This window comes from Acanthaster planci, linkage group LG20, assembly GCF_054643075.1.
Source record: "Acanthaster planci isolate LZ-2023a linkage group LG20, COTS_SCS, whole genome shotgun sequence".
In the NCBI taxonomy this organism is placed as follows: Eukaryota; Metazoa; Echinodermata; class Asteroidea; order Valvatida; family Acanthasteridae; genus Acanthaster; species Acanthaster planci.
Window position 1 is genome coordinate 9,181,707 of NC_141796.1, and position 26,155 is coordinate 9,207,861.

Consider the following 26,155-nt stretch of genomic DNA (forward strand, 5'->3'; position numbering starts at 1 on the left):
TGTAGCGCTAGGTCCTTCAGGCTCAGGCTACTACTTAGTATTTTGTACTTACTGAGTACTGTAAGCCAAACAATATGCTTGGCGGTTGGGGTAGAACAGTGTCAAAATGAACATCTGGCACCTGTTCTTCTGGGACACATATATATGCCGCCAGAATACTGAAAATCAGTTTTGGTCTATTTTGATAAGAAGTGGGGCAAGTTCCTCTTAGGCTTCAAACTGAAATCACCTTGCTTCACTCTCCAAACGTTGACCAAAAGCCCTCCTTAAACAATTGAATGTGAGGTGTCGGATCTGGCAGTTGAAATACCGGAAACTTTTGATACTTGACAATTTTTGAAAATTTGCCATGACTAATGTGGACAGTGTAAACTGGCCAAACACTGCCGTGTGAGTGTTAATTCAACTTTCGTAAATAAGATCTCTTCCTTTTCCTGTTTGTTTCAAACTTGATTGGTCGTTGGCATACAGAGACTGAGTGTCCAACCCTGAGTCCGCGTGACAGAGTTACCCTGACCCCAGCCGCCTGCAACAACCGGCCAGTCTTTGGGCAAAACTGCTACCTGTCCTGCCCTGGGTCCGGCTATGAAATTGACCCCCGCGGGAGCGACTATATCACCTGCCTCAACAACGGAGACTGGTCCAGGAACATCTCCAACACCACCTGCGTCGGTGAGTGCGACCCATGTTTTTTGACCGTCACTCTGAACCTGTGGTTTTTCTGATCCAGTTTTGGCGTTTTCATCATCTGCCAGAGATGGGTAGCTGAAACTTTGTCATGGACAACATTTGGGAGAAAAAAAACCTCAAAATTTGAAATTTTTGACGCTGGTCAGTGAGCCCCATTAACAACCATGAGAAAGTGATGTTGTGAAAGCTGATTGGTCCACTGCTAACATGTGAAAGGTCACATGATCCTTCAAGCACTTCATGGAGAGCTGTTCTTTTGTCAGTATCTTAAAACGTGGCTGCTTTAGAAAGCTGAATATGAACATACAAAGAGCATGTGAACATTTCAGTGCGCTTTGGGATTTTCCTGGCAAGGAAAAAAGGTCAAAGTTTTAAGGGGTTTGCCCTGATTTAGAAGGGTATTCAATGTGGCTGAATTTCCATACTGTTTCTCTATCATCCAGATTGGCAAGAACCTCGCTGGGCAACTCGTCCGCCGATCGTGATCGTCCACCTCGAAATTGGCCAGACGGCAGCTCACGTGAACTGGAACATTACCGCCACGGATAACTCTGGCACCCCACCGTCGGTGACTTGCAGCCCGGGACCCGGCCAATTTTACCGGGGAGACCACTTGGTGATGTGCACGGCCACGGACACGGCCGGGAACCAGGCGTTGCATCACTTTGAAGTGAAAGTGCAGGGTTGGTATACACACAAAGAGAACACTCAATCTGACAGGTCATCTTACAAACGGATTCTTACCGTTGCCATTAATCCTTTGTATTACTGTGCGTGTTGATCATCAGTCAGTCATTTACTCTTCGCAATACATGTGTGGTTTAATCGTTCATCTGACCACCTTAAATAGTATTCACCTTGAGCAGAAGCACCCCCTCAATTGGTTGGAAAGAGCCATGTTGATTTGGAGTGTTCGTCTCATTAGTAGAGCCGTTAGTGAACTAACGAAATGTAGTTTCGACCAAAGCAGCCTCCATGGTTAGGAAAATTGTTGTTTGTCTTGGCCCAGCTCGGGGCCCATAATAAACACAATGACATCCACTTGAAATGTTTATTAGAGCAGTCATTTGGTATGTCCATTACAAGAAATCTATGCATTTTTAATGTGATCGTGCATTTTCTCCAATGCATATTCATTAATTTCCTCCCGTTGGGCTGTCCTCAGTGGAAATCAATTGGCAAAAGTAATTAACGTTTTCCCGTAAACTTTCCGTGGGTCATCACTTAAAAGTCACATGCGATTGGTTCCCGCGATGTAAATGGAACAATAACAGATGTGCCGGGAACCAGTCCATTGCACTGGAGTTGCAATTGTTCAGGACCGAAGTTGTCAACGTTAATCAGTAATCACTGTAGAAGATGATCGGAGCTAGAAAAGACGTTGGAAAAGTTGTTCTGTCTGTATGCAGGCCTGGGGGGTGGTCAGGGGATTCGATCAACCCGCCTGCTCGCCTCTGAGTTCCGCTCATTTTTGGGGGTATTTTTCTTTTAAATGAAGATATATTTTCAATGTAGGTGTAATAATGTTCATACCATTCGATGTTGTGGTCATCAGGACTTCAACCATTGGAAGTATTTTACCCTGTTTCTGTATTTTTTGTCATTATGACAGGCCGTAGTTTGTATAAAAATGTGTTCACAGTGACAAAAGTTCCACTTTGGGGTTTGACAAACCCTCCCCCCACCCCGTCTCTGATCAGGCAACGGGCCTAGTGAGCCTGTTTTTTTTCTGTGTGTGATGCTGTTGTAAAGTAAAAATCCTTTGCTTTGATTTTCCACATTAGAGTCTGTGGAATACCAATTCAGTGGAATACCAATTCAGTGGAATACCAATTCAGTGGAACACCAATTCAGTGGAATACCAATTCAGTGGAATACCAATTCAGTGGAATACCAATTCACTGGAATACCAATTCACTGGAATACCAATTCACTGGAATACCAATTCACTGGAATACCAATTCACTGGAATACCAATTCACTGGAATACCAATTCACTGGAATACCAATTCAGTGGAATACCAATTCAGTGGAATACCAATTCAGTGGACTACCAATTGCTTTGCAATGTGGATCCACAGAAATCTGACGGTCACGTTTTCCTCTCTGTTGTCACGCTGGAAATCTTATTTCTCTCCCTCTGTCATTATTTCATTCTCCAGCTCGCAGATGCCCGCCTCTGACCCCTCCAGTCTTCGGGGAGTTTGTCGGGGACTGTCGCATGGAGTACGGCAGCGTGTGTCGCATGCGGTGCAGCGCCGGGTACCAGCTGGTCGGGTCCAACGAAACCACTTGTCTATTTGACGGGAACCTCACGTACTGGCAGCCAGTGGAAAGGCCCTCTTGTCAACGTAAGTTGTTATTGGAGCCCTAATTTGGGCCCGACAAACAAAGAGACATACAATTGCACTGTCCCATACTTAAAAGTATGTGGTGCGTCCAAAGTGCTGACATTATCCTGTGAACATTGGCAAATCTACAGATTACATCCGTTGATATTTCTAAAAGTTATTTGTTTTTTATTTATTTATTCCAATAACTACCTATGGGTGGTTAACCTCCACTTGTGAGCTTGAGCTTTAAACACTGATGTTAAAGTTCATATTTGTCGATATTTGTGATTTGCAGTGGTCAGCTGTGATAGCCTGATGCTTCCAAACGGCATGCAAGTTGTTCCGCAGATTTGTGCTTTTGGCAGTCCGCCAGCTGGTACCCTGTGCACCGTCTACTGTCTGTATGGCTTCGTTCCTTCTGGTGGGAGTGTCTTGTCAGTCAGATGTGGACAGCAAGGGCTCTGGGAGGGCGGTCTGGCCAATCTGCCAACGAGCTGTGAAGGTATCGCAGAGGATTTCTTTTCTCATTTTATTTCAGCTTCACCTCAGTCTGCATCTTCTGACTTCAATTTAAGGATTTGGAGTCCTGGATTTACCCCGAGAGCCCAGAGCAGTTTTTTAGGGGGGGCGTACAGAAATAAAAAATTGTCACATGAAATTGTCTTTAGGAGTTATTTTCATGTGGTTCCAACAGTCAATTTTTGAAACAAGTGGTCAAGCGCTAGATGAAGACACAGTTTGAGAGAAGCTAAAATTATGTTGCCCTTATCGCCATCTTGTTTCCTCATCAGATCAAGCGGCACCGTTCCTCACCTATTGCCCGGGGCCAGTCTACGCCAATCTCACCGACCCGGCTGGGGCATTGGTGAGCTTTGACACCCCAACAGCTCAAGACAACGGCCTGCCCGGTACCCTGTCTCTGGTGATCTCACCGCCCAATATCACCTCACCCTACCTATTCACGGAGTCCACCGTAGTGAGCTTTACCTTCATCGACACGGCCAACAACTCAGTCACATGCATGTTCTCAGTCCACCTCCTGGGTGAGTGTGTGTTACCGTGATAAAGTCTCGACCCTTATATCGTCTATCTGTGGCTCATACCCCGACGGGGGTTTCAAACCCACCCAGGCCAATGAGTGCTTGAACTTTTCACCTGCCTGCCTGTTTCTTGTGGTTGTCCAAATTATTATCGCAGTTCAACGTGCACTCCATTTTTCCCGTGGAATAATTCTTAAAAGTCATTCATCTACTTTTTCGGGCTAGCTGCCACCCGACGGTGCCTTTGGCCTTTAGTTTGGAGCCTAGGCTTCATTACTGGAGGAAAGCCAAAAAAAAGAAGTCCATCTTGAGCCATTAGGCTCATTAGAGACAGTGTTTATCCCAGTTTCCTCAGCATGATACGATTGCACAAGAACATTCCTTCTTCTCCCCTGGATGGGACGTCAGATCGATCCCCAGCTGTATGCCAGTTTGAGGTGGATTGCCCAAGGTCACAACTTACGGTCAGCAGCTGGATTCAAACCCCCAACCTCCTGATCTGTGACCGCCGGCCTGCACCCCTCAATCACTGGAGAGAATAATAAACAAACGGAAAATCTAAACTTTACCCTTTGTGATAGATGAGAGAGAACCGGAGGTCATTTTCTGCCCGTCCGATGGCTACAGGGTCATCGCTGTAGCACGCATTACTGAATTCACCTGGGAGGAACCCAGATTCCGAGACCCATCGGGAGACAATCTGCTGATCACCAACAACCGGGGACAAGGCAACACGTCCGACTTCCCCGTCGGCACTCACATGGTGATCTACGTGGCGCTGGACCCAGACAGCGGGAAGGTGGCCACGTGCCAGTTCACGGTGGTGGTCGAATGTAAGTCACTAGGCCCTTTTTTTAATAGACTACTCTCATGTATGCGTGTATATGCAACATGTTCAACTTATACGCGCCCGTGTTGATCCAAATATCTTCAAAATAAGGTGCAGTGGAGGGCCCGTCTTGGGGAAAAATTGACGCCCAAAATGCTGATGCACGTGGCATTCAGTAGGAAGTGACATCATTTGAGAGCGACCCATTTACAAATACTGACCGCTAAATTATACGGGGACTAAAGTTTACAGAATGGCCCCCGTCAGTTAGCTACAAGAAAGGTGTCTTGAATTTTCAAGATGTAATCACTGTATTTAATTGCGTTCCTGTACAATCATGGAACGGTAACCAAACACGGATTCTGTCTCTTTGTTAGATGACGTCAGTGCAATGTGTGTGTAATTTGCTATTTGCGTTCACCTTATCTCGTTCATATTCAAGATCATCGGCCAAAGCCTCATTGGTCCATTCATGATCATGTGTAAGTTCAACTGGCTTTGCCCCGAGAACTAGTTTGGCAGTTTCCAAACCTTCAGGAGCTAAGCGTTGACAGTATTCAAAACCTACAACCTCAAACCACAAAATATTTGTACACTGATCGCTGGAAATGTCAGAAATGTTTGGAAAATTTTGGAAAAGTGGTGGAAAATGATTGAAACTTAATAGTTGCACTTTGGTTGCACTTTTGCTGTTGCGTGATGTCAAAGTCACCTACCTTTTACCCTGTTTCTGCATTCACACGGTCCATTTGTTCCCTATAAACAGATGCACCGTGCCTGCCCCTGAATACTCCCGCCAACGGTGCCCTGGCCTGTGACTCGCTGGGCCGTTTCTGCGCCTTCCATTGCAACGACCAGTTTATGGTTCTGAGGACCAGTAGCCATGAACCTGGCGATGACTTTGAATGCAGGCCGGACGGCACTTGGCACCCACCGGCAGACGAATTGCCTGACTGTTCTGGTATGGCAAGACCATCCCAATGATCTCATCGGCGCGATTGTCAGGCACCTGGAAGAAAAAAAATTGGCACGCTATCATCTTGCCAGCTGTATGTCGCTAAATCGATCTCCAGCGACCAGTCACAAAATTTGGGGGTGGAGTCAAACACTTTGAGAATGATTTTTTTTCAACCTTTTATGTCCTTTCAGAGAGTTTAGGCTGTATTTTGGTGTTTTTACGCGGTTGTGAATGAAAGGCAAATAAAACAATCTCCTATAATTGCATTTAAGGCATTATTTTTCAAAACCCCCACCTATTCTGTTCTTGTGGAGGCATGGATCTGCCAAGTTTCCAAAATTCCAATTAGAAAGTGCACATGAAATGGGTCGATTGCTAATATGTTTCTAACATTCTCTCTTATTTCAATAGAAACTCGAAATCCTTTTTTAACGGATCTTAAGGCTAACTTGAAGTACTTCACGGGCGATTGCACCAATCAGTCGACCATGGAGAGCATCGCTGCTGCTTTCATCATGGTCCTGGAGGATTCGGGATCTCTCGAAGAGTGCAACCAACACATTAACTGCACTGTCCAGAACGTGCAGGTCCACTGCGGGCCGCGCAGCCGTCGCCGCCGAAGTGTGGACCTTCCGCAGCGTGGGGACGTCCACCGGGGCCGCTGGCAAAGATCAGCCCATGCCTCACCTACAGGGGAATACTTCAAGGAAGTGCCAGGGTCACGGCGCAGGCGGCGCCGAACAACCGTAGCCTGGGAGGCGACCATCAGCTTTGACATCCGGGCCCCCTTCCTGCCTGCCACCAACGTCAGCAGCCGTGCAGTCGTGCTCGAGGCTGAGGCGGCGATGATGCGAGCAGCCGATAGACTCTTTTACAGGATGCTCAACGGAAGCATCCCCCCTCTCCAGGTGCCCGGTTTAGACGTGGAGCTGGATGAGACTTCCCTGGGGTACCGATATGCCGAGGTCCTCTGCGAGCAGGGATATATTCCAGACAACGACGCCTACGTTTGTGGTGAGACAAAAAACTTAACCCACACTTGTACCACTTCCTGCCGTTATCTGTTGTGTCCGTAATCCCTTTGTTGCAGTAATGTCCAAAGTTTCCAAGCAAGACACATCAGTTTTTGGACTGACTCTCTGTTTGTCAAGCTATCTCTGGGGAGGGCAGATGCGGAACCAAATTTTGGGGTAGAGAGAGTCGCGTTTTTTGAAGGGCAGGGGAATTGGAAGAGTTTTTGCATGGGCTTTCTCAATGTCAGGGCTGCATTTTGGTGCGACTGTGAAAGGAAAGGATATTGAACAGTTCCCCCCCTGAAAAACCTGCCATTTTTATTAGACTGACAAAAGCCAACGTGAACATCCACCCAATTCACTACTTACGATTCCAAATGGCAAGAACACGCAATGCAATGGTACCCAAGCAGGGGCGAAACCTGAACTTATGCACAGAACACATAGCTGCTCCTTGTAATTGCCGGTTGACTGCGGAAGATTCAGAAAGGTGGAGAAGAAAAAATTGGAGAGGGGATAAGGTCACAACTTCTGCCCTGTGGATCCGCAAGCACATAACGCCATTTCCAAATCTATGCCCTGTTGATCTGTCCACATATATCAGCTGCTTGCACTGCGGGAACCATGTATAACGCCTCCACCGTGGAGTGCCAGTTGTGTCCCAGAGGGTCTTATCAGGAGGAGCAAGCACAACTCACATGTATTCCGTGCCCCCCTGGAACTACAACGGCAGCTGAAGGGACCAAGAACGCAACTTCGTGCAGAGGTAACGTTCCGTGGGCCTTTTCTCAACCTTTGTAAAATTGTGTTTGTCTTCACTTTAAGATGCACAACCATTTTTTCCCCAGTTTTTATCCAAGTACAATGTGACCATTTCATGATTCTGAACTTCAGCTACTAGCAGAGCTAGCTTCGGCCCAAATTAACCTTCCTTCTCGTCACTTTTAATTTTGTGACCTCCTTTGTGAAATAAGTCCCATGTGTCAAATCTGAGGAATGGAATTCAGCATGTGGATATGAAGGATGTTAGTTTTTCACTTTGGTTCTCAAGAACCTTTCATGGTTGTTTTGTTGCATTGCAATTTATTGCATACGTTAGAGTCTGTGTGTCATTTCATGTCACCACGCTCATGTTTTCAAAGTGTCATTTCGTGTCACCATGCTCATGTTTTCTAAGTGTCATTTCATGTCACCATGCTCATGTTTTCTAAGTGTCAATTCACGTCACCATGCTCATGTTTTCTAAGTGTCATTTCATGTCACCATGCTCATGTTTTCTAAGTGTCAATTCACGTCACCATGCTCATGTTTTCTAAGTGTCATTTCATGTCACCATGCTGCTTTCTTCTTAGGTTCAGAGAAGTCTCATCGAGGAAACATGAAAGAATTAGTGAGGTCAATTTTCCACCTGAATTACATGGAGCGACAGGTTCAGCTGTGTAGTGTAATTTGTGTTTTTAACCCAACAGAAATCTGTTCAGCTGGCCGTTTCTCTGACAACGGAATTACCCCTTGCACCAGATGCATGATGGGAAGGTACCAAGCGCAGCGAGGCCAGACGTCCTGCCAAACATGCCCCGAGGGAACCACCACCCTGGACTTTGGAGCACAGTCAGTGGACCAGTGTTTGGGTAATAATCGATCATTGTCCCATTGTAGTTTTGTTCATCACAGTACGAAGAGGCCATATTCTCTTGCCAGATTTAGCCACAGACAGAGCAAGGGGATTGAGGTTTGTTCCACATAGCTGAGGGAGACGCCTGGAAATTTTCACAGAGCCTTGTCATAGTTGGCATGGTTAGGGCAGAACTTGAATTGTTACAGCTGAACTAAGGTCTCTCTCATCACCGTCTGAACTTGGAGTCGCTTGTCGACGTCTCAAATGGCAACAAATTTGCCCGTTCTTTTCATTTCCAGAGCTTTGCCCGCCCGGCAGCATGTCGGATACGGGGCTGGCGCCATGCCGGCCATGCGAGCATCGCACCTACCAACCCAGGAGCCAGCAACGGCACTGCATCGTGTGCCCAGGGAACGGCACAACCCTGGGGGAAGGTTCGACATCCGTAGACCAGTGCATAGGTAGGAGGAGACATGGATGAAGTATGATAGTTTGATAGGCCTTACTCCTGGGAGCCATTTTCGTATTTCATTCCCCTCATTAAAATCTGTCATTTTCAATTGAATTTGTGGTGCCAGACTCTTCTGGGTTCCAAACCTTCCTTTTGCTTGAATGTGGCTTCAATAATTAGATATCATTTCTTACAAATTCTAAACAAAAACTGGCATGCATTTGCATCGAGCCTTTAATTTGTCTGTGATTTTTCATGAAAAAAATGAAATGTTTTGCCTCACTTTCAATTCAAGATGGCACAATTCATTATATGCCCCTGGTTGAATTTCTCAAGTAACCCGTGCACAAATAAATCCTTGGCACCAGAAAAATCATCAACTGGTTGACAAAATGTTGCTGCCCGAGTTTGTTTGTAGCAACAGCTGTTGTTTTAACTGGTTCCTGCTGACTTCAGTACAGTTTGAAAGCTTAATTAGGAGAAAGAGGCAGCTTGAAACTAGCTCAGGAGCCCAAACACTTTAAAAGAGTAGTTTTTTGTCGGACGATTCATTTGGTGCTTGTTTGATATGAATTTCCCTGCATCGGCCCAGACGTGAATGAGTGTGAGAGCTCCCCCTGTCCCCAAGAGGCCGCCTGCGTGGACCTGATTGACGGCTACCGGTGCAAATGCTTGCCGGGCTACGAGGGCGTCACCTGCCAGAACGTTGACGACTGCCGGAACCACCTATGCATCAATGGTGCAACCTGCACGGACGGGCTGATGAGCTACGTCTGCGTATGCGACCCAGCATACGAAGGTACGGGCAATCCTATGCAGTCATTGCTGTGGCAGTAGACGATGAAGGTGAACTGTTTGGTTTAGAGGCCGGCTCTAGATGAACGTGTTCAGAGAGATAGAGCTGAATTTTGGTCACATCACGTTCCAACGAAAGCAGTTCCTCAACACTTGGTCCGTCCAAAAAGTCGGTGTCACCTCAGATGTGGCGGATTTCTTAAATGCTCATGCAGGAACAAAGAAAGAAACTCCAACAGATGTAACGTTAAGTTTTCGTCTTTTCGGGTACCGCCAGCTAAGATGCAGAATGAATTGTGATTTCCTCGCCTTCCCCCAGGCACTCACTGTGAGATTAACGTCGACGAGTGTGTCTCGGCTCCTTGTCAGAATGGTGGTTCGTGCCTAGATGGGATCGGTGAGTACCTCTGCCAGTGTGCGCCAGACTATCACGGGATCCACTGCGAACAGGAAAGGACCAGGTAAGAAGAGAAGTAAGATTTGTATTTTTATGATCAAATATGTGGAGGTTATAATTTGCATTTCAATTTTCTCGTTATGGTTGGTTGACAGTTGTTCCCCGAGTCCATGCCAAAATGGCGGGACCTGCGAGGTTGTCGGTGCCGGGTACCAGTGTCGTTGCAGTCCAGGTTTCAGTGGCACCGACTGTGAGGTGGACATCGACGAATGCATCAGCAATCCCTGCTTCAATGGCGGGACGTGTAACGACCTGCCCAATGGCTACAGCTGTACCTGCCTGGCCGGCTACACAGGGCGGCTCTGCCAGACGGTCATCGACTGGTGCGCCGAATCCCCGTGCCACGAGGGCGCGACCTGCGTCGACCAAGGCCGTTTCTTCCGCTGCGTGTGCCCGCAGCACCGATCGGGACCCCTGTGCGACAGGACACCGTGCCAGAACAGCGGGCTGTTTCTAGAAGGTCTCACGGAGTTGTATACCTGCCGCTGTCCGGCGGGCTACAAAGGTCAGAACTGCGAGATTGACGTGGACGAGTGCGCATCGGGGCCGTGCTCGAACGGAGCAACATGCCGCCAACACCAGGTCAATGCATTCATGTGTGAATGCCCACCAGGCTTCCAAGGTGAGCCACGAGATTTCCTGGCTGTTTATCAGTGCACAGTCATCTGCCAGTGGCGTAGAATCTGTGATAGGTCCTCAGAGGGATATTTACACATCACACCAACCTCTGCGATCTTTTAGCTTATGTTTTTTTTTTGAGTGCATCTTTCTTCTGCATTACACCTGTTAATAAATTGGCCGCCACATAGAGCACCACCTGCTAACTGGTACTTTACATTTGGCATAGCGCCACCGCAGAGAGGAATGTTGTCCTCAACCCCTAACATGCCTCTTCCCCAGCTGCTGTTCAGTTTGAGTCCAGGTTGAGGGCTCAGTGGAAAAAAAACCTGACTGCCGTTCAGCGCATCTATCTTGATTCAAATTGATCTCAGTTGACCACTAGTCTGTGTCTGAGTTCCCGACTCGAGAATTAAGAAAAAACTAGCCTTTTAATGTCCAAATTGAAGTGGCCATTGTTTTTTTTGGATCCTGTCTTCAGGGGACCTGTGCACCATCGACATCAACGAATGTGCGTCCAGTCCCTGCGGGAATGGTAGCTCGTGCGAGGACGACATCAACGGCTACACGTGCCTGTGTGGGCCGGGTATGACCGGCGCCCGCTGCCAGGATCCCGTGGACTTCTGCGTGCAGTCAGCCTGCCAGCACGGGGCCACCTGCCTCAGTATCGGTACCGGCTACCAGTGTCTCTGTGGGGCAGGTTTCACAGGTAAGGTGTGCGCGGAGTCTGCTACGAGTCAAAAATAGGTGCTTGTTACCAGTCAACATTGAGCATAATTATGTCAACACTGACTTTCCCTAATCTGTTAAACACATTCCATCTTTGAACACCCTAGACTGTAACCAGCTTTTGTTTCTGTATGATTCCAAATTTCGCTTCGCTAGATCATTTTTTTCAACCGAAATGCGCAAAAAAGATTTAAAAGCCGACGTACAGAGTGCGAAATTCCACGTAACGTACGTCCGTTGGCATAGGACCCAAGGGTCTTGAGCATTGCTGCAGTGATGGGAGGTTCGATTCCCAACCCGTGCAAGTTTTCAAGTTTCAGATCTCGTTCATTTTCAGGACCCGATTGCCAGCTTGACGTAAACGAGTGCCTGTCAGGGCCGTGCATGAACGGCGGTAGCTGCGCAAACCACGTGGGCGGATTCACGTGCACGTGCCTGGGCGACTATGTCGGGTCCCTGTGTGAAGTGCATCGCAGCGATTGCAGCTTCGAGTAAGAACGAGTTTTATTTTTGGCAGCTGTGACGGCTTTTTAAACACCAAATTCCTGACTGAAAGAAAAAAACATTATCCCGTTCCTGGCTTGCCCTTTCCAATTAAACTCACCCACATGTGTAAGAAAGCTGCAGTCACAAATGTTGCCTTGTTTGTTTGTTTGTTGGGGTGTTTGTTTGTTTGTTTGTTTGTTGGGGTGTTTGTTTGTTTGTTTGTTCGTGTGTTTCAGCTGACACTTCTTGGAAGGGCTCCAATCGGGGACCCTTTGTCTTCTCTATTCATTTGTGTCCACGATTGAATAAAGGAGATACGTATTTTCAAAGATAGCACTCTTACGTTAAAAGTGGCAAACTCTATGGACGAAATGCCGCTCTTCTCGGCGTGTTCTTTTTCTAAAGAATTCAGGGTTCTACGGATATTTGTGCCTGTGAAGGACCGCTTGCACAGCTCTAAGGGATTCATGGGATATTTGTGCAACTATAAAGTCCGTGCTATATTCAGGAAGAATTAATGCGACTAAAACAAGGGCTAACTTGAGGTTTTACCCTGAGGTACCCCACAAAAGCCTGTTAAACGTGAAACCTCAAGGTATACATTGGGTTATCTCTCGTGGGATTTAGCATTGTTCTCTTTGGCTAAGTTGCTTTTGTTTTTGTATGTTCTGCAACATACAGTTGCCAAAATGGTGGGACCTGCTTGGATGGCGTCACCGGATTCTATTGCGTGTGTCTGAATGGCTTCACTGGTGCCCATTGCCAGGTAAATTTGCTCAATTCCTGCAGCAGTCAACCCTGCCAGCATCAAGGTACCTGCCTGGCCGGCCCCTCAGGCTACCAGTGCCAGTGCTTGCCCGGCTACACCGGCCCCAACTGCGAGGTCGACGTGGACCACTGTGCCTCGGTCCCTTGCCTGCATGCCACAGCTTGCCTCGATGGTGTGGCCACCTACACCTGCCTCTGTGAGAGTGGATTCAGTGGTGCCAACTGCGATGTGGACATTGACGAGTGCGCCAGCCGCCCCTGCCTCCACGGGGGGGTATGTCAGGATCTAGTTGCCGGTTTTTTCTGCTTGTGCCCGGAGGGCTTCAACGGCACTCTCTGTCAAGGGATTGTCCCTCACTGCGGCGGGGATCCGTGCTTTAACGGAGGAGTATGCGTTGATGTCAATGACACTTTCCGCTGTCTGTGTAATCAAGGCTCAACAGGTAGAATTTTTCATCTTTCAGGAATGAAACACATTCCTCTGCAAAACCTGATCCAAACCCCTGATCATCATGCCTATGAAGCAATCCAGTTGCCTGTCTAGATTGTGGTGTAAACTGGTCTACATTTGAGATTTGAGTGATATGTCACGTGCTTGCACAGAACTCTCACATGTGTAAATGGGCACCTAGAGGTAGCTTTACCAATTTACAACTGAATGTGCACATAAATGTGAAAAAAACAAACGACTGCATCTGTGCAGGAACAAAAGATAGTATGTCATTACATAACATATGACAAGTAAGCGCTTAGGCTTGGGACACGCTGAGCATGAATGCGCAGCCGATCTTGTTGGAATATACAGTCTTGCCAAGTGCACCGGTTGCCCAAATGAAATGACCAAACCCACCTCTGTCCTTGGCAGGTGAGAGAGAGAACAAAACAAAGTACTTGAGCGTCTTGTGCAGCCGTCGCTCTGAGCAAAACATGATGCCTTGTCATTCTTGTTGCACAGGCCAGTTCTGCGAGATCAACCTCGATGACTGCAACCCCGATCCCTGCCTCAATGGTGCCAAGTGCTCTGACGGACTCAATGCCTACACGTGCCAGTGTCTTCCGGGGTACAGCGGCGCCAACTGCGAACTGGAAATCAACGAGTGCCAACAATCCAACGTGCAGTGTCAGCACGGCGGAAGTTGCGTCGATAAGGTAAAGAGATGCGCCAAACGGGAAATTCAGCACTCCGTCACGATCAGCCCGTTTGGTTTTTCGAAGGGGATGTATGCTGGTCGAGACTCCATGATCTTCCTCCAGGTGGGATCATGCGAAAGTGAGCCATTCTGTCAAGTGTGGCTGCTCTAATCCAAATGTGTACCCACAGTAATGACGGCATCTCTCGGAGAAACCGCGTGGTTGCGTGGTACTTTGATGGCTTTCGATCATACCCTTTAGGTCGGGGACTTCGAGTGCTCGTGCGTCGCTGGTTATGGTGGGCGGTATTGCGAAGCGGAGACCAATGAATGCGAGTCCAACCCCTGTCAGAATGGAGGAAGCTGTCAGGACGAATTTGCGTCATTCTCCTGTGACTGCCCGCTGGGTGGGTCTTTTTTCTGCGTATCACTTAAGCCAAGTTTCTCTCGACGTCTATCTAACAAAATCTCCAAACGCAAAATCTTGAAATAAGCTTCCTTCGAAACATTTTACTGGTTGAACAAAAAAGCCACATTTTGGGGCAGACAGAAAGGTCTTGATCAGTCCACTTGCAACTTTGGGGTTTGAATTTAATTTTTGGTGGAGCACACTGAAGGCTGGGCCATATTTATCACGACATTACAGTAAACTTGTCCTGTAAATTTCCAAATGGTGAACACATTCAGCGATGATTCCTTGTGGTGTAAGTCTTGCATTCTCATTTGCTGTTGAGTCCAACTCAGCCTTAAGACTTTGCTGCTCTCTCTTCTTTCTGAAGACAAATCTAGCCTCTCCACTCTGTTCTCAATTCAACTGGTCGATCGTTCTTTTTACGGCCCTTTTCAGGCTTCACGGGTGCGCAGTGTGACATTGAAGTCAACTTGTGCCTGAATGGCCCTTGCAGGAACGGGGCCAGTTGCATCCCTAGGGCGGGGAACTTCACATGCGTATGCCCAGCAGGTTTGAGGTATGTGTCAGTTTAAACTTCGCTCAGGGTGTTGGAAGCTTTTTTCAAACGGGACGGAAAACTTATATAAAAACATTAGCAAGTAAATATGAGCAAAGAAAGAAGGAAAACTTTGTTAGTTGGTTCAGTGGTGTACTGACAATCAGATGTATTCTTTATTTTAGATGCTACAAGTTTGTGTGCATTCTGTTGAAAACTCTTCATTTAAACTCGTCAATTGCCATACGTACATACATACCGACAAAATATTAATCAATGGGTCAATACGGGCGTTTCACAATGGTGCGCCTCCAAGAGTTTGCAACGCATTGCCCGACCATAATGTGCGAAATCTGTCGAGCCAAGCGCGTTTGGAAATGGTCAACAGATTTCGCGCATGGTGATTGGCCAGCGCATTGCATCCTCTTGGACGCACTATTTGTGCATTGCCCGTAGTGCTACAGCGTCATGTACAGCCCAGCAAGCAGTCTCTTGTCTTACTTAGATACATTTCCTGGATTTGTTTTAGTGGTTCGCTGTGTGACTCTGAGATTGATGAATGTTCCAGCCAGCCGTGCAGAAACCAGGGTCGATGTATAGATCAAATGAATGGTTACCAGTGCGAATGCCTACCAGGTTACACTGGTACCCACTGTGGAGGAGGTAAACTGGCGTCCATACATCAATGAAACCAAAGTTTTTGCGGAAGTAATCCGTAATTGAAGTGATTAAAAATGATGTTTTGTTTTCCAATGTTTTCCGCATAAATTGTCCCTATTTATCATAGATTTTAGTCTTGTATGTACAGATAAGATCAAATTAAAAATGTGTGTAAGATCTTTTTAAAGGAATTTTTAACCATTCACAAGATTGAGGTTAGCAAGCAGTAACATAAGCTAGAAAGTCCACCTTTTACAAGAATCTTTTTTTTCCTCCAACAAGCTCTTTCAAGAGCAAATGTTGTATTCTTTGGCAAGTTCCTTTAAATTCATCATTCCATGTCTAACGAGTTAGTGAACTCATTTCCTCCGGTCCCACAGAGTACTCCACAGACTTTGACCTCAAGTTCTCCAGCCCAGTGTCCGGTACCGACCTCGTGCGGGCAGTCAACCTGACCTCGGGTCATCTGCCAGAACTGTCGGCCTTACTCTGGCTCCGATCATCCAATTGCCACGGTGACTTGACCCTCCTGCTGCTGTCAGTCCCCGGAGGCCCGTCCATCAGGCTGAGCCGGCCCAGCAACCTCACTTTGACCTTCCTCGGGTAAACCGAATGATCGCTTTCTTCTATACGCCCATCTTATTGTTGACTCTAAAAAAAAGTAGCACTTGTGAAGCTTTTTCTTTCGGCTTGTCCCTCAGTCAAGCATCCTGACAAAACTAGAGTTCACCCGGTTGGACACGTTGAGGAATTGTATCAATCGATTTAAAATGTGCCTGATTCTTTTCAAGGAGCTCAACTCATTTACTTCGGTTGCCGTGACAGCCAAATCAAAAATGTCCCTGTTCCTGAGATGAAGTTTCAGATTTTTTTGACCTGAAGTCCACAGTGAGTGATCTCCACCCAAAACTAATATGTTTTTCATCGCTGCACTGTAATGGCATAATTATGGCATTGTAATGTCTGTTACGACTTGGCGATGCCCCATCAGGTGTTGAAAAACCCCAAATGAACAAAGTATGTTAAAACACTCTGTTGCAGCGTTATAATGCCCTGAACTATCAAGGCATATATTATGCCATGTTTAGGGCATAAATTTCGGAATTGAAGAAATGTTCTCCTAGATTTCATGGTATGTAGCCTCCAATACATATCTCTTTATCCATGTGTATGCCCTTAAAGATGGAATCGTTAGGCCCCCCCAAAAAGTTTCTGGTCAGCATGCATGTTGCTGTAGACCTGTGCATCAGCAAAATAAAAAAGTTTGTTATTTGCTCTAAAATGATGTCCAAAGCTGCCAAACTTGCTTGATTGACGGTGCTTGATTGACTTGAGTACGGCAGAGTTAGAGGAGTCCCTGTAGGCCCCCATACATTTAGTCGGGCACTCTTTTTCAGATGGCGGCATTTCTGTATTATACATTTACATCTGGGAACCAGACAAACGAGGTGGTCTTACGTCCTATGTACGTGTACAAGCTGAAAATGCTTTTAAATGGTGAATAGTTTGGGGGGGACAGTCTATTTTAATGCTGGTAGCGGCCAGTGTTACGTGTATGAAAAAAAAGGTGTTGCTGCACCACTTTCGGAGCCATCTCCTGACCAGAAACTGGAGACTAGTTTGGCCTTTGTCAGGGATTTTTCACTCTTAGTAATTATGGCCTTTTTTGAGGATGAAAAGATCGTATTTACACTTCTTGTCACAATCATTTTGTGTTTGATGAGACTTGTTATGCCATTACAGCTTCTCACTGAACAGCTTCCATCAGACCCCTGCCGGCGGGATGGCATCCACGCTTTGTGACGGACGCTGGCACAGCGTGCTGCTGACATGGCGCGCCCTGGGCCCGAGGCAAGAGTGGGCGACGTACGTGGATCAGTCGTTGGCGTCTGAGGGCAGTCTGTCCACTTCTTCTTTGGGGCTGCCGGCAGGGCTGTCGCTCATCATCGGTCCACAAACTGAAGACGGTGAGAGATAATTGATAATTGGAAATTTAGAATGCGCCGTTTCCATAAAAATGATCAGCGGCGCAGTACAAGTCAATGTAAAACATAATTGATTCAAGAAATATAAGGATAAATGAATGAATGTCTCTGCACTCGTAACCAAACCACAGTACGGGGATACGTCTGCCTCGCCAACAGGGAGATACAACAATATGGAGCCCATTCGGTCTTCCTGGTCTTTAATGCAAGGGCAGTCATCCAGTCTTAACGCCAAGTCAAAATTGTTGAAAAGAAAAAATAAGGATTGAAGCATTTTATTAGTTGTTGCTCACCCTGCAACTTTGAGTGCCTCATAAGCTTGTGACTGGCCTTGTGACTGGCCTTGTGACAGGCCTTGTGACTGGCCTTGTGACTGGCCTTGTGACTGGCCTTGTGACTGGCCTTGTGACTGGCCTTGTGACTGGCCTTGTGACAGGCCTTGTGACTGGCCTTGTGACTGGCCTTGTGACTGGCCTTGTGACTGGCCTTGTGACTGGCCTTGTGACTGGCCTTGTGACTGGCCTTGTGACTGGCCTTGTGACTGGCCTTGTGACTGGCCTTGTGACGGACTCAACTTTGGCCCTGTTTGACTCTCCAACCCCTTCAAAATTTGTAAAAAGTACTTTTTCTGACTTTGCCGAGACACCTCTAAACCCTTAGAATAAATCTTTTGCGAAGTGTGCTTTACCTATCAAACCTCTTTTGTCATGTTTATTTGTTTGTTTTGGTTAACTCAGGTAAGTATTTGACACTTATTTATTCAAAGCCTTCATTTTGAGTGTTTATAGTGAATTATTTTTTTAAAGTTTGAGGAATTTTAGGAATTTTACGATTGCATTCTTGCATCTCACTCGGCCTTTGGGCAACAAGAAGCAATACTTATTAATAAACTGGACAAAATGATAATTTGTGTTCACCAGCTGTTGATGATGGCGTTGAACCCTTCGAGTTGGAGCTGAGCGGCGTCAACATCTGGAGTCGTGCACCGAGTGAGGCCGAGATAGCAGACATAGCATCGTCATGTCGACCCACCTCATCACTGGCCGACGTGTTCGCCTGGGGCCAGATTCTAATCATAGCAAGTGATGGCATTACGCACACACTGAAGACGCCCTCTGAGTGTGATGGTAAGAACAGGCAGTTTACAGTTCGCGGCATTTTTGTCTCCGTACCCGGGGTAAAAGAAAAGTTTATTCTGGGCCTTCCAAACTAACACCAGTGGCTTAACTGTTCATTGTTTTTAGACTTTGATGAGTGTTCGTCCAACCCGTGCCTCGCTGGTTTGTGCGAGGACCGACTGAAGGGATTTGCGTGCCACTGCTACCCAGGATGGGTGGGAGACCAGTGCCAGACCAAGGTAGACTACTGCCGTCCCGACTCCTGCCTCAACCGGGGCGAATGCCGCAGCGAGAACATCAGTTACTCGTGCTCTTGCCCGAGAGGCTTCAGTGGCAAACGCTGCGAGTTGGAAGTCGGTAGGGCTGCTCAAATCTTGTAATCTTCCACAGACCTAGCGACAATTTGGGGGGGTTCCAGTGATCACCCTCCAAAAACACAGAGCTGTAGAAACAGCCTATTAAATTGATTAAACACACGAAATGAAATAAATGAAAAATTGATCTCAGTACATATTCAAATAATTTCCAAACGTTTTGCACTCAGACAGATATGAATACAAGTTCTGCCTTATTGGACACCACTGTTGAGCTTGTCATATGGATATGAACAAAAATGGACTTTTCCTCCAAACTCTAAAAGACTCTTCAACATCCTTTGAAATGACTTCAGAAACTTGTATAATGAAGGCCAATGTGGCACTTCGGTGTAGCTCATTAAAAAAAGTGTGTCGTGGGAACTTTTCACAATTTCAATTCTTGATTTCAGTGAACGGCGGTTGGGGACCGTGGTCGCCGTTTTCCGATTGCAGCAAGACCTGCGGAGGGGGACGCCAGTACCGAATCCGCACCTGCGACAGTCCGCAACCACTCAACGGAGGACGGGCCTGCCCTGGAGAAGACCAGCAGTTGCTGCCCTGCAACAATGGCAGTTGCCCAAGTAGGCATGACCTTCGAACCCATCGGGTCAAAGTTTTAGAAATTATGTTGTCTTCCACGTGAACAGACAAACATATTTGCCGGTTTCGTGCCATTTTGTTGTGAATTTGTTTCTTTTCGTTTATTTTGCCTTGTGCCATCTTGATTCTGTTGCGTTTTGTTAGTTTCGGTTGCATTTTGCTTCACGTACCTCCATCCCAGCAAACGAGGTTCAAATGGAAATTTATTTGTTTCCGTTACTGTTGCTAATATTTCTTGACAGCTTGCATCAACCTGAGACCTCCACTGAAGGGCGTGTTGCATTGCAACCGGACTGAGTCCAACGAGAGCCGCTGCCAAATCGCTTGCAAACCCGGCTATGCTTTCGACAGGGAGCCCTACGAGGATTACCAGTGTGGGAAGAGTACCAGCTACGCCTGGAACCATCAGTCGGTGGGCAATCCCTATGCAAAGCTTCCTTCTTGTGTCGGTATGCATCATGTTAATATGTATTTTTTTTAGAGAGAGAGACAGACAAACAGAAAAAGAACTAACCAATCCTTGGCTGTAGAATAGAGTTGACAATACCGGCATTGAGCAAGTTCATGAGCATAATTAACCACTTCCTGCCGGGGACTCCGGAATCGGGACATGTACGGTTTATATGCGTGGCCGGGGTCTCCGAACTCGGACAAAGGAAACAGGGCCCTGTAACAAAAGACCGTACTCCGAACAAAAGACCAGGCTGCTGGGCATTACCAACATTTTTCACTCTCAAAAGTGGTGATAATCCAGCCTTGTTTTGAAACCGTATACCAGGGTTTGGGGCATTGAGAGCGAACGGATTACCACAGGGGACAAAAGCGCTCTACCACCGCTGCACGCTAATCTGGCCCCTATTGAAAAGAGGTCAGCAGTGCACTGAGCCAGGTTCATGAACAAAAGAAAGTTATATAACACCGCACAATCTGGGCTCTTTTTACAAGGCTGCAGGCCTGGCTGAAATACTTGGGCGTCAATGAAGGTCACCTGTCAACTTAGAGTAGTGCCTAAAGATTACTTCGTGCGGCTATAAACGACCGTTAAATGAAATGATGAATTTTTCAACGATTTTGAAAACGGAAAAAATGATAGTCATGCCGGCCAAGCATCATCAACATTAAAAAATGCCCCGGCATGAAGTGGTTAAGTTTGACCATGGGTTAGTTGTTGGTTGCTTCTTACCAGTGTTTTGGGGCAGCACAGTGCCAGTCATTTGACTGTAGTCAGAAATCCTACCTTCACTCTTACTCTATGCTGGTTACACATTATGGAGGGTCTCTGCCGTCCTCCGTGATGGTTTTCATGTCGGTGGTTCCATCTCAAACTAATTTCAAAAAAGGCTGTGAGTTCACTTCAGCAGTGCAACTGTGCCCCAGTGCCTGATTATTCAAAGTGGTCGATTAAGTACTCCAACCATCTATTGTTCAAATGACATAGGTTGAACTATGGTTAACTACCGTTGTAGCTCAAATATGCTTATTGCTTTGTCGCGATCCAGTATGATTTGAAGGTTTTCATAATTGTTCTGTTTCACAGAGGCAATGAATCCTATTGGGACGGCTGCCGCAGTCACCGCCAACCTGTCACAGGTCACATGCAACTCAGCGAGTCAACAGGATGCAATTTCAATGAGCATCTCCCAGAATCCAGCAGTGACCAACAGAGACTGCGTGGCTGACCGGTCTTGTAGCTTCCGAGTGAATGTGAGTGGCATGCCAACAATAGGCAATCCCGTCTATGACTGTAGCACTATCACGTCTGGTCCTAGCTTGACCGAGTAACTGTAGAAAACGTCAGACGCACAGACCAAAGAAAGCGTCACGAGTTGCAACATCCTATACGTTGAGCATGTATGTGTTGACAATGACAGTGAAATCCGTCCTTGTCTAATTTCTTTTTCCTCCATACAGGTTGCTAATTGCAAGTATAGCACAGGCCGTGCACCTCGCCAAACAGAGTCCAATGTCCAGATCCAAATCGCATTCTTCACCAACACAACTGGCAACAGCTCTGGACCTGGTGGAGGGGGTTAGAACCTTTCCTTTGTCTTTAAAAAAAAAAGACTCCCAGCTTTTAGACCATTTTTCATTCAGTTTTGAAGGCTGCAGATGCCATACAAAGATGGTGGCAGCGTGCAAACTTTCAATTTTTGATGTAGTTCAGTGTATGTTTAGCAGTGTTGTAGTTGAGACCATGCACAAGACCAGACACAAAACCATGCACAAGACCAGACACAAGACTAGACACAAGACCAAACACAAGACTAGACACAAGACCAGACACAAAACCAAGCACAAGACCAGACACAAGACTAGACGCAAGACCAGACACAAGACTAGACACAAGACCAGACACAAGACTAGACGCAAGACCAGACACAAGACCAGACACAAGACCAGACACAAGACCAGACACAAGACCAAACACAAGACCATGCACAAGACCAGACACAAAACCAAGCACAAGACCAGACACAAGACTAGACGCAAGACCAGACACAGGACTAGACACAAGACCATGCACAAGACCAGACACAAAACCATGCACAAGACCAGACACAAGACTAGACGCAAGACCAGACACAAGACTAGACGCAAGACCAGACACAAGACCAGACACAAGACCAAACACAAGACTAGACACAAGACCAGACACAAGACTAGACGCAAGACCATGCACAAGACTAGACACAAGACCATGCACAAGACCAGACACAAGACCAGACTCAAGACCAGACACAAGACCAAACACAAGACCAGACACAAGACCAGACACAAGACCAGACACAAGACTAGACACAAGACCAGACACAAGACCAGACACAAGACCAGGCACAGACTCAAAACATGAACAGACACAAGACAAGGCACAAGACCAGGCACAAGACCAGACACAAGACTAGACGCAAGACCAGACACAAGACTAGACCCAAGACCAGACACAAGACTAGACACAAGACCAGACACAAGACCAGACACAAGACAAGACACAAGACCATGCACAAGACCAGACACAAGACCAGACACAAGGCCAGAACAAGACTAGACACAAGACCAGACACAAGACCATGCACAAGACCAGACAGAAGACCCAACACACGACCAGACACAAGACCAGACATGTTCGATAAAGAAGTCACAGGTGTGACAAAAGGCGTTTCTTTCTTGCTCATCCTCTGGAATTTGCAACCTGACTTGTGGCTTGACTCATAATTTGACTTACCCCTGGCCAACTGACATCCCTAGCTGTCACGTCTTTTGTTGAAAATCCTCTCTTCACTTTAAGCATTGTCTCATACTTCCGCCACCCCCAACATGAATGTTTTTTCAATTCGTAGATGAAAATGACGTCACCCTTCAGGCAGCAGAAACTCTACGCACCCTCATGCAGGTTGGGGGCTTCATGCTGGAGGTGAAGGGCCAAGTGGTGCAGCCGGACCCAGACTCGGTGGAGTTGGACTGGGGAAGCATTTGCCCCAACGGATCGGTGGAAAGCCCGGGGGGATACTGTGGTAAGTAGAATCCACTTGAAGCAAGTCGCAAACTGCAGAGAAGGTTTATATTTTTTCTGATTGATGACTGAATTTGCTGGTGCAGTGATCCAAGGGCAGATTCAGGAACAACATTTTTCTTGGGGGGGGAATTTGGTTTTGGAGGGAGGGCCAAAACTTTGGAAACTTTCTCATCTAATGTTTTATGGGAGGGAGGCTACATTTTGGGGCATTTTACACGCTTTGTGAAAGACGGATAGTGTAATAGGTCAAACTATATATCTTTCATCACCTTCAAAAAAATATTGGGGAGTCCTTTTGGGGGAGGGGCTTGACCCCAATCCCCCCCACTAACAGCGATCCTCCCTCATAGTGAAGGATATTGCATCTTAGTTTACGAGTTAATTTTTGTTCTAGTTGGAGAAATATACTCAATTTGTGGTGGTTGATTTTCTTCTTCAGTTCGCTGCGGACCGGGAACCTTTCTGTTCGAAAGCCAAGTGGAACAGGATACGGAGTGCCAGCCGTGCCCGGCCAACACCTACCAAGACCAGGAAGGGCAGAGGCAATGCAAGGCGTGTCCGGGCGGGATGGCCACCGACGGCAAGGGAGCCAGCAGCACCAGCGAGTGCTACAGTGAGTAGCTGATGACTTGATTTATGAAAGGTTCACAGTGCAAATATGTACTCACAAGTGGCCTGAAGTAAACACCTGACTTATTTTCATCATAATGTGCACAAAACCCAGTGTTGTTCAAGTGCCATCTCTGTTGTGTCTCGTTACGCTCTCATCATTTGGTTGCTCAGATTTATTTGCATGAAGGTGTTTCAAAGAACAAACTTCAATCAGTGAGCAAGCAGACATGTCAGTGAATGTAGCCACACAAAAAGAGCCGGTGCAGACACAAATGAAGGCACTGTTATGCATATTCATGACGTCATTTCCGAGCCTTTGCAGAAATTTTGAAAACGTCATAAGGCTTCTATAATATAATTTACTCATACAGGCTCACAGGCAAAATCGAACAGTGGTTGACTGACGGGCACTGAAAGAACTTGGTAATTAACCCCTTAACGCCAGTACATGCATTCTTTTGACCATGACTGCTGGGCTGCGGTATGCAAAAACCTGTCCAGCAGCAGGTCCACATTGAAACCGCAGGTGCATGATGAGTAGAATGTATGTGTGGTACGCACTAATCGTCACACAAAGCTGCGGTTGTTGCCATGTACCAATGTTCAGGGGTTAAACCGACGTGTGAAAGACATTTACGACCGTTTTGCTGCAACACCATGTTTTAGCAGCAGTCGTGTGGTTTGTGTGTGATATCCAGCCCAATGCAATGCGGGGATGTACCGAGTGAGGGGAGACGTATTTACAGACAGTCACTGTGAGCTCTGCCCACGTAACACCTACAGTCCCACCAGGGGGATGGACTTCTGCCTGCTGTGCCCGCCAGATACGGTTACCAAGGAGACGGGTGCCAGTCGCGAGACGGCGTGTCAAGGTATGTGGTGTGAAAAGAGTGTCGGTCAAGACGGTGAGTGAAAATGTGTAAATCTTGAGTTGATACAGAGGCAGTCTGAAACTTGAGTACACTCCAGTCATGGCTCCAGCCTGTGGGGTAGTAAGTCTTTGATCTCTGAAAAATTAAGGGTTTAAATCCAAAAGTTGGGCCGTCAGATACAGGAAAATTAAAAAAAACAAACATTACTACAGTGGAACACCGCTATACCGAACATTCGGCTGTACCGAACATCATCCTTGGCTCCCAATAATTTGTGTACAGAACCTGTCGAACACTATTCAGTTACCGTTTGTACACATGTAATTCCCGAACGTCAACATGATAAAACAGTCAAGGTTTTTTTATATTGGAAAGTGACAAGTGGCCATTATTTCTCCAAGGATTAGAAGGGAAAGCCACTAGTTGTCAACGGTATTGAATAGACACTGGTTTTGCGACTCCACATGATCGGGTGAGGAAGAAAACCGCACGTACGCACACGGTGGCACTGCACTCGGAATAGTCTAAAGAGGGCGCCACTGATACACAAATCAACCGAGATTCGCCACAGCATGCATCACAGAGCGGTAGTTTCACGACTTTTGGGATAAACTTGATATCAATTTTTTGACTCAAGTTTAAATAAAAAAACAAGAATAATTAACAGAGACATTTCTATAAACCTTAAACGTGAATGCAACAGCAAAACATCACGAAAACAGCGAGCCATGGTATCACAAGAGGGTGCACTTCAGTTAGACAAGAGAGGGCGCTATTCAACATGGCAACGAAATGTTCGGCTGTTAAGTCGCTATACCGAACGACCGCTGTACCAAACATTTAGCGCGGACACCGTCTTGTTCGTTATAGCGGCATTCCACTGTAGATCCACGCCTCTTTTACACTTTTGGTCCTGGGTTCGATTCCTGGCCTCCGCTAGCAGAGTTTTTTGATGGTTCTGTCCTCGCGCTACAAGGGTTTTTTTCCTGTGGGATATTTGGTTTTCCTCCCTCCATGTAAAAATCTACCCGTGATTTCTGGCTGTGGTCCGTAGTCAACTACGGGTCATCTGGCAGCTGCCTACGGCTCCTTTATATGATGTAGATGTGACCTCCACAGTTCAGCCTTCTGGCAGCAAGTAAAGGCTGATTAGCCTGCCCCATTTTCCCCCAGGGCTTGTCGTTACTAGCCCAGGCTGAATCCCCCCTGCCAAGAAAATGGTTGATTCTTCAAAGGACTAAAACTTTCAGTGACTCAATTTGTCTTGATTTCCATCATCAGAGCCAGTGGCTTCCACAGAGATCCCTACACAAACAACTCCTCCCGATGGTCCCAACGATTCCCTGTCGGCCATCATCATCGGTGTCAGCGTTGCCGTCATTGTCCTGGCTGTTTTCATCACCGGTTTTTGCTGGTATTAGTAAGTTCTCTGGCTTTGCACTCATGAAATGTAAATGAACCAACAGAAGTTTGTTCCGTAGGCAAGAAATCTCTGGAGAATCGGGCCCTATTTTTAATAGGTTTTTTGGGGGGAGGACCAAGCCTTCGTATTTTAACCGTTTTTATTTTGAGCAAT

At 46.7% G+C, this 26,155-nt stretch overlaps 1 protein-coding gene across 7 annotated transcripts in view; it reads left to right on the top strand.

The window, feature by feature from the left end:
• LOC110974970 (uncharacterized) overlaps positions 1 to 26,155 on the top strand; it is a 52,359-nt gene that overhangs the window by 23,189 nt on the left and 3,015 nt on the right. For 6 of the 7 annotated variants that reach the window (XM_087130225.1, XM_087130224.1, XM_087130231.1 and 3 more), the window contains 33 exons: positions 472 to 672; positions 1,134 to 1,373; positions 2,853 to 3,041; positions 3,319 to 3,525; positions 3,815 to 4,066; positions 4,645 to 4,896; positions 5,659 to 5,853; positions 6,262 to 6,864; positions 7,468 to 7,629; positions 8,333 to 8,494; positions 8,781 to 8,942; positions 9,525 to 9,731; positions 10,047 to 10,188; positions 10,280 to 10,806; positions 11,284 to 11,511; positions 11,869 to 12,022; positions 12,699 to 13,228; positions 13,741 to 13,934; positions 14,178 to 14,322; positions 14,763 to 14,883; positions 15,392 to 15,525; positions 15,903 to 16,125; positions 17,266 to 17,489; positions 18,428 to 18,634; positions 18,752 to 18,982; positions 19,392 to 19,562; positions 19,824 to 20,030; positions 21,119 to 21,285; positions 21,493 to 21,610; positions 22,920 to 23,093; positions 23,535 to 23,708; positions 24,406 to 24,579; positions 25,861 to 25,999. In XM_087130225.1, coding sequence (XP_086986351.1) covers positions 472 to 672; positions 1,134 to 1,373; positions 2,853 to 3,041; positions 3,319 to 3,525; positions 3,815 to 4,066; positions 4,645 to 4,896; positions 5,659 to 5,853; positions 6,262 to 6,864; positions 7,468 to 7,629; positions 8,333 to 8,494; positions 8,781 to 8,942; positions 9,525 to 9,731; positions 10,047 to 10,188; positions 10,280 to 10,806; positions 11,284 to 11,511; positions 11,869 to 12,022; positions 12,699 to 13,228; positions 13,741 to 13,934; positions 14,178 to 14,322; positions 14,763 to 14,883; positions 15,392 to 15,525; positions 15,903 to 16,125; positions 17,266 to 17,489; positions 18,428 to 18,634; positions 18,752 to 18,982; positions 19,392 to 19,562; positions 19,824 to 20,030; positions 21,119 to 21,285; positions 21,493 to 21,610; positions 22,920 to 23,093; positions 23,535 to 23,708; positions 24,406 to 24,579; positions 25,861 to 25,999 — 7,216 coding nt within the window. The remainder of the gene's footprint in view (positions 1 to 471; positions 673 to 1,133; positions 1,374 to 2,852; positions 3,042 to 3,318; positions 3,526 to 3,814; positions 4,067 to 4,644; positions 4,897 to 5,658; positions 5,854 to 6,261; positions 6,865 to 7,467; positions 7,630 to 8,332; positions 8,495 to 8,780; positions 8,943 to 9,524; positions 9,732 to 10,046; positions 10,189 to 10,279; positions 10,807 to 11,283; positions 11,512 to 11,868; positions 12,023 to 12,698; positions 13,229 to 13,740; positions 13,935 to 14,177; positions 14,323 to 14,762; positions 14,884 to 15,391; positions 15,526 to 15,902; positions 16,126 to 17,265; positions 17,490 to 18,427; positions 18,635 to 18,751; positions 18,983 to 19,391; positions 19,563 to 19,823; positions 20,031 to 21,118; positions 21,286 to 21,492; positions 21,611 to 22,919; positions 23,094 to 23,534; positions 23,709 to 24,405; positions 24,580 to 25,860; positions 26,000 to 26,155) is intronic. The other variant, XM_087130227.1, reaches the window with a different exon arrangement.